The sequence below is a fragment of the Solanum pennellii genome, chromosome 9 (genome assembly GCF_001406875.1).
Source record: "Solanum pennellii chromosome 9, SPENNV200".
NCBI classification, from domain to species: Eukaryota; Viridiplantae; Streptophyta; class Magnoliopsida; order Solanales; family Solanaceae; genus Solanum; species Solanum pennellii.
This window is the reverse complement of record NC_028645.1, coordinates 4,550,327-4,557,952: the sequence shown is the minus strand read 5'-3', so window position 1 is coordinate 4,557,952 and position 7,626 is coordinate 4,550,327. Positions and strand designations below refer to the sequence as shown.

The 7,626-nt window shown below is 35.5% G+C and overlaps 2 protein-coding genes and 1 long non-coding RNA gene across 3 annotated transcripts; 2 read left to right on the top strand and 1 right to left on the bottom strand.

Annotated features, from left to right (window-relative positions):
* LOC107031800 (hsp70-binding protein 1) lies at positions 1-4,775 on the top strand. The gene is made up of 6 exons (XM_015233276.1): positions 1-270; positions 940-1,082; positions 1,172-1,222; positions 3,340-3,561; positions 3,682-3,784; positions 3,907-4,775. The coding sequence occupies exons 1-6, from the start codon at positions 182-184 to the stop codon at positions 4,490-4,492; spliced, it is 1,194 nt and encodes a 397-aa protein (XP_015088762.1). The 5' UTR covers positions 1-181; the 3' UTR covers positions 4,493-4,775.
* On the top strand, positions 1,229-2,138 carry LOC114073987. Its single transcript, XR_003574484.1, has 2 exons — positions 1,229-1,952; positions 2,058-2,138. It is a non-coding gene; the product is annotated as an uncharacterized LOC114073987 (long non-coding RNA).
* A 10-nt stretch (positions 4,776-4,785) lies between the features above and the next one.
* LOC107031802 (thaumatin-like protein) lies at positions 4,786-6,359 on the bottom strand. The gene is made up of 2 exons (XM_015233277.2): positions 5,680-6,359; positions 4,786-5,590 (listed from the first exon to the last, which is right to left on the bottom strand). The coding sequence occupies exons 1-2, from the start codon at positions 5,741-5,743 to the stop codon at positions 4,917-4,919; spliced, it is 738 nt and encodes a 245-aa protein (XP_015088763.1). The 5' UTR covers positions 5,744-6,359; the 3' UTR covers positions 4,786-4,916.
* Between the last annotated feature and the right edge of the window lie 1,267 nt (positions 6,360-7,626).

Here is a 7,626-nt window from a genome sequence, read left to right as displayed (position 1 = left end):
ATTTGAAGTAATTATATACCCATCTCGATTTTAATTTAATATAAACAAATAATAAACCCTTCTCCAAGATAATAAATCCCTTCTTCTCCAAACTTCCAGTACCTTCTAGTTTCTACAAAATCTCTTCAATAAATTCTTCTTCTTCCCGAAACAAAACACCGAAAAATCTAAGAAATCAAAAATGGCGAAAGAGGGACCTAATTGGGATGGTTTATTGAAATGGAGTCTATCTCATGCTGACGGTACCAATCCTCCTCCTCGCAATTTGAGGTAACCAAATTCGAATCGATGAATTTCTTTGTTTTATAGCAAAAGATTGAAACTTTTGGTATGGGTTTTGTTGATTGAATAGTAATTGCAGTTTAGATAGTTTGTAGGTTTGAGTTGTGTGCTGTGCGCACTAAGCCTCTTGTGTTTAAGTGGAGAGGGTGGGTTCATTGTTCTTGTTTTGAAAGGCTGTAGTGTAAAAGAGGGGTGTTGTAGGTTGAAGACAAGCTAAAAATAGTTGAAACATGAGTGGAATTGATAAAAGAGGATTTATGTAGCAGGCAGATTGGTTTGCAGGCAGATTGGTTTTGGGTTGATTGGGGTAGTATTTGAAAAAAGTTTCCATTTTTATTTGTTCATTGATTGGTGTAGGGATTGTTCTTTTTTAGTATGCTTTGTCATGGTGTCTTTTAGCATTTTGTCTCGACTTCTTTACTTCAGTTGTTTTCATTTTTCGAATTGTGTTGTAATGATTTTACTTGAGTCGAGGGTCTATCAGAAACAACATCACTATCCTTCCCAAACCCCAATTATGGAATTACACTTGGTAGCTTATTGTTGTTGATTGATTAATTGGTGTAGTAATTTGAATGATTTTATTTTTATTTGTTCTTTTCTGTGGAAGTTGGTCTTATATTGAAGTTATTGGTTGATTGTGTTACTGTGGGCCAGTGAGGAGGACAGGAGGTGGTTCATGGAGGCTATGCAAGCTCAAACTGTTGATGTAATTAAGAGAATGAAGGAGATTACACTTGTCATGCAAACACCAGAGCAGGTTTTGGAATCACAGGGGGTAACTTCCCAAGATATTGAAGGTACTTGTTTAGTTTTTCTGGATAATGTGTAATCGTATTTTATGAATTTTGCTCGTTTTGACTTATTTGCTGGCCTTGTGATTTCACAGATATGCTGGATGAGCTACAAGAACATGTCGAATCAATTGATATGGCTAATGGTGAGTTCTTGGTGTAATTTAGGTATTCAGAAATGTATGTGTATCATGATTTGGTAGTTACGCGTATTACATAATTCTTGCTAACCAGCTAATTTGGAATTGAGGTCTAGTTGTGGAAGCTTTATCTGATGATATATCTGTTAAGAGTGTCCCACATTAGTTGAGGGAATAGATTGTTGTCTCCTTATAGTGTTGGAGAATTCTTGTCACATGAGCTAGCTTTTGTTGTTGATTTAGGCCCAATTCTTGTCTCCATTTCTTAATATGGAGTTAGAGCTGCATCAGTATTTTCTTAGTTTACTGAATACTAGGCCCAATGTTAAATTGTTCACGCTCTGGATGTCTGCTCTGGGTTTTCACTTTTCAGAGGAGACTTAACATCTCACATTGTTTGAAAGAATGACCCCTTGTCTTTTATATATTTTTTGCTCAATCCTCACCTCTTAAGCTAGCTTTTGGGGTCGAGTGCCCAAGGCCAATTCACTTGATAATATCATGTAGGTCTAATTGAAGTTTCCAATGTTGCATGTCATGTGCTTGAACTTCGCCACATTCAAAATCACTGTATCTAAGTGGACGAGAGTAGAGGCGCGTACAAATTATTGCCTAGTTATGAGCTGGTTCCCGTGCACCACTGGCCCTCGGAATTTCTCGGCAATTAAAACAAAATTGTCCTGATCAAAGAGTAGTTTCATTGGTTATATGAGTTTTTTGCTGTTCTTTGACAAAGGTAGTCTGTAGTTCATATCATTGTGTTCATCTAGGAGCCAAAATTGTAATTATTTCCTGTTTTGTGAAGTGTGACCTGACAAGCATCCTGTATTTCTGTGAGTAGATACTGACCAGCATGCATGTCGGATACTCCAAAATAGTGCATATTTGATGAATCCGACACGGGTGCAACGACATTTTTGGAGAGTCTGAGCAACATAGTTCTACAATGGTTTTTTCTTAGACTGAAGAGTTTTTGTTCTGTCTCAAAATTGCAGTAATGATATTGCTCTCATCTTTTACTTATGATAAATTCAACGACGTACATCCATTCATTTCTAGGAAAACCATGTGAGAATAAGTGCTCAGTAAAGTCATACAACGTCATGATAATCTCTATTGAAGATGTTTGTGCTCCATAATCACATATCCAAACAAATAAAAACCTCAGTCACACATAATCCTCTTTGATGTTGCTCCTGATTTCCTGATGTTTATCTCTGGTTCCTAGTGATTGTAATTGGTTGTGTTCAGATAACAATTACTTGTTGAAAAACAAAAAATGAAGCATATTAGACCAAGCTGACACTATTAAGTATTCCATAATATACATCACTCTGATCCTCCATCATGCATTTTTCCGTCATAAGCTTAATTCTGATAATTTATGTCAGCAGTCAATTTTCTTTTAATATGTATTTCGTATGAATGTACTCTTGGTGTTAGTGTGATTTGTGCTCTACATTATGAGGTCCTTGAGATTTCTAGTCAACCTAGAAGTAAAGAAAGAAAGGTATACCAAGTAGAAAAGAAATAAATAAAGAGGTTTCTCGTATACTTTGGTATGACTCAGTTAAGGGGCTTTCATGAGCATGAAGAGAATGGGTATATCCTACAGTTTGAGATGTTTTTACTCTGTTGCCTCTTTAAGAGCTTGGTAACTGGTTGCTTCCTTGAATTGAATGGAACACTTCAGAACAAGGCCTCTAAGAGGATCTAAGAGTATGGAATAAAGTAAAAACATGTAATCTCTCATCCTTTACAGCATTAATGTTAAACTGGAATGCCTATGACTAAGCTATAACGGATATCAAGAGCCACTTGAACCTGGTAGGCCGTATTCCATGGGTTACTGCTGGAAACTAGAAAAAGAGAAGAGGACCAGAAAGACCTGGGGGAAGTGGTCTATACTTTGCTAGTGTTACTGGCTCATAGGTATTCCTTACTATCAGCACTTGGACTTTCCGCTCTTTGTGTCCTTTCCCTCCTCATTCCTTGGTGATTTCGTTCTCTTTACTTGCTTTGTTGTCATTTTCTGTTTGAGCTTTCAATATTTAATTATGTGGTATTCCCATTATTAAAAGTTTTAACCTTATGCTCGACTTCTTTTATTGTTAATTCGGCAGATCTGAACTCAATTGGTGGATTGGTGCCTCTTCTTGGTTACTTAAAGAACTCCCATGCAAACATTAGAGCCAAAGCGGCAGAAGTCGTAAGTACAATTGTTCAGAACAACCCGAGGAGCCAACAACTGGTAATGGAAGCTAATGGCCTAGAACCCCTTCTGTCAAATTTCACCTCAGATTCTGATGTTACTGCCCGCACTAAAGCTCTTGGTGCAATTTCATGTGAGTACTTTTCCCGTTATGATTTATTAGTTAAGTGTGTCCTTTAAATTTTGGTGTCATGTCATCTGTGTTTTCCAGTAGCGCTGATCAACTAGTTTTTTTATTTTTCCTTTATTCCAGCTTTAATTAGGCACAACAAGCCTGCCATTGCTGCATTTCGTCTTGCAAATGGTTATGCAGGTTTAAGAGATGCTTTGAGTTCTGAGAGTGTGAGATTTCAAAGGTACTATTTTCTATATCATGCACTAGATGTTTCTGAATCAACCATTGATGAAGCTGCTGCTTTCCCGTAAACCTTCCTCTTTTATATTCCTTTCTTATAGGTATAGTCCTGTTCTTTTGCAGGAAAGCCCTTAATTTGATCCATTACTTACTACATGAGAATCGTTCAGACTGCAATGTAGTGACTGAGTTAGGATTTCCTCGAGTTATGATGCATCTAGCCTCTAGTGATGATGGAGAAGTCCGAGAGGGTGCCCTACGAGGACTTCTTGACCTTGCCCAAGACAAGACAGGAGAGGTTGCTGGCTCCTCATCAACTGAAGAAAATGAGAAACTCAAGCAAATACTCCAGGAGCGAATTAAGGGGATTTCCTCTATGTCACCTGGAGATCTTGGTGCTGCTAAAGAAGAGAGGCAGCTTGTAGATTCCCTCTGGAATACTTGCTACAATGAACCTTCTTCACTTAGAGAGAAAGGTCTAGTTGTTCTCCCTGGAGAGGATGCATTACCACCTGATGTTGCTAGTAAGCATTTTGAACCTCCTCTGAGAGCTTGGGCTGCAAATAGGAACGAGGATACTAAGCCAAGTAACGAAAAGAAACAGGCTCCCTTATTGCTAGGCCTAGGTCCACCTACACAGGGTCCTCCTGTGCAGAATAGCTCTAGTGGAGCCATGTCTGGGGAAGAAAATAGAGACACCTCTGCATGATGTACATTTTTGGGCAATACCAGGTTATTCAGCTTAATATATCTTTGTGATATTACAAATAACACTGTGTTAAATGCCAAAGTGTTTTCTGGATAATTTTGAGTCTTTCCTCTCTGTCATGTCACACTTCCAATTTTTCTTCTTTTCCTTTGTTGTTTAACCAAAATCTTAAGTGAAATTCTGTATTTGTTTTGGTTATAGTATACATACAACATTGACTGTTGAATCTGTTTTTATTTTGGTGAATTTTATCACAATATGAGAATCTCAACTATTACTAGTATTGCTGTTCATTGACTTCCATTAATTTTCTGCTAAGACTTGAGTTACATAAGTTGAGGACAACAAACTGCCTCTAGATGGACATGTGTTTCCATCCAATCCTAAGGTACATGAAACTTGTATTACAGATTCCCAGAACTCTTTATTTTGGAGGGCAAAAGATAATGACATACCTTGTAGCCCTACACCTGTTTAGGCTAGAAGACTCATCAAATGCATAACTGTAAGCCTTGGGACAGATGGCTTTAAATAGATGAGCAAAAATAGTAGGTTTGCAAGTTTTGGGATCTGCAAACTTTCCTGTGCAGCAGTACTTGGCTGATTGTATAGCCAAGCAAGCACTCTTACACCCTACCACTTTTCCATCAACCTTCACTTCTAGTGCAGATGGGCAACATATATTCAGGTCAACATCACACTCCGCCACGCCACAACCTGTTCCTCCACCTACAGGTCTCATTGAAACTGGCACGTTGAAGCCATCGACTAAGCTCACATCGTAGAAATGCAGGGGCGAAGTTGATGAGCCTAGTGTCATTTCCACAACAGTAGCTGGTGGCTTACCTCCTAACCCCCTGCATTTTAACTGACCATTACAGTCTCCAGTATCACATGAGCCTTGACCAGTCTTATTAAAGTGACAATTCTGCCTGGCCCATATCCTACCTGACCACTTCTCAGGCACATCGAAGACTACTTCGTCACCACTTCTCATATGGAAGCCACCATCTTTAGGAGTCATCTTCCCTGTATTCCCAAGAATTCCAGGCCATATGCTTCTTCTGCAGTTGTTAACTAAGATAAGTTGTGTCCCATCTGCAGTCACATGAAAAAAAGTAAAACAAGTCAAGAAAATATTGTGCATACAAACAAGCTAGGACATGGATTAAGAGTCAGGGAATTACTTGTGCTGACAAGAAAGAGATATAGACAGAGTGCAATACATAGTAGATGAGTTAAAATCTGCATTTTGACACTTTGAGAAGCTGAAGCTCAGGTAAACTGAGTCAGTGGGGAGTGGAAGAGCTAGATCAAGTTTATAAGTACAAACTAAATATTCTGTTTAACTGTTTGCTTTTTTAGTTTATTATAACCAACAATGGTATCTCTTTTACCTTTCTTTTGAGAACACAAGGCATATATGCATTGCTTCAAGTGGAGGACTTGTATCACACTATAGATTAATGTGATTTGGAGATATACTTAGCTCGTGTAGATGCTTCAACTCTACTCAATCATGAGAAGCTAGAATTGCGGTGGTCTATGTTACTCGAACTATTAAAAAATGTCAATGTGCGCGTGTTTGATTCTCCGAAAATAGTTGACTCACTCATCAGAAGCTAGAATTGTCGTGGTTGATGTCGTCTAGACTCGATGTCAATGTGTGCGTGTTGGATTCTTCAAAAGTAGTATAGCTCTGGAGAATTCGACACAATTACGGAATCAAAAGTGAAAAAATTGTGCGAGATTTAGGCAGTGGTTATTGATCAAATAATTTGTCCGTGATACGCACTGTTTAAAGACGTGTGAGATGGCCGAAGATATTGTAATAAAGTTGCTCTCTTTTATTGTGCATAAAATAATAGTACATAAATTTTCTCATATTTTATAATGTATTAGTTACATGAGTTTCTAAATTGTAATCAAATACCTTATTAATTTTTACCTCCTAAACATATACTCATATATTTTAAATATAATATATGCCTAACTTATCTCGAAGCTAGCTATCACACGATCCTAGTGTTTTTACCTGATGAAATCTGAATAAGTTATTTTTGTTAAAGAAAACTGTCTTACACTAATAAGTGTCGTGATTAAGCTTTAAAAATAAAAGGACTTAAGGTGCATTATTCTTTTTGTGACAATGAATACAGGCTTCTAGAGAATATATGACTTTTCAAATGTATATGTACATAATTTTCAAACTTAATCAATTGTGTCGATCAACTATTTGATTAATCTAGAAATATTTTAATTTCTCAATTATACTCTCCGTTTTACTATAATCTTTGTTTTGCAATACAATGTATATTTTCATTGCATAATGAGAAAGGAGAGAAAACGAAAAATTAATATGTAAGTTGGATTAGAATAAAAAAAATATTCTTTTTCTCTAATTTTGAAAATTCATGATATTAAAGGAATAGTGTAATTATAAATTTAAGGTATCATTACACACGAAAATTGATGTTCTAATTCACTTGTTAAGAAATTCTTTTCCTAATCACTATCTGTTTCAAATTATATATTGTGTTTCTCTTCATTTGGATAATCTTATTATGCTTGAAGATATAATCTTCTATTAAAGTAATATTCAATCAAATGAGACATATCATATCTATTAACTCTCGAATAGTGAATTAGAATATTTAAACTTTTCAATCCAATGAACGAAAAGATTGAAGAAGTTCAACTTATTATATATGAATATGATTTTGGAAGATATGATATTAAAAATTGTAGAGGTTATCATCTTTCATATTGAGATTTCAAAAAAAAAGTTAAATCGATAATTTTTCTACTCAGAACATGAAAAGATAATATTTGGTTCAATTAGAATCAAGTCTTCCATTCATTCGTTTAATCTTCAAAAACAATTACTCATATTTAATATAAAATAAAAAAATATTTTAAACTTTTAAAATAATAAATAATTTGAGATAATTATTTTTAAAATTTAATAATCAATATCAATATATATATATAAATGAGAATCTTCAATCCGCCTATGTGGCATGCCTCAATGATGAGAAATATATATATATATATATTTTTTTAAAAATTAGGGCTTTTTAGATTATTATTTTTACACAATAATATTATGTGTATATATATATATATATATATAT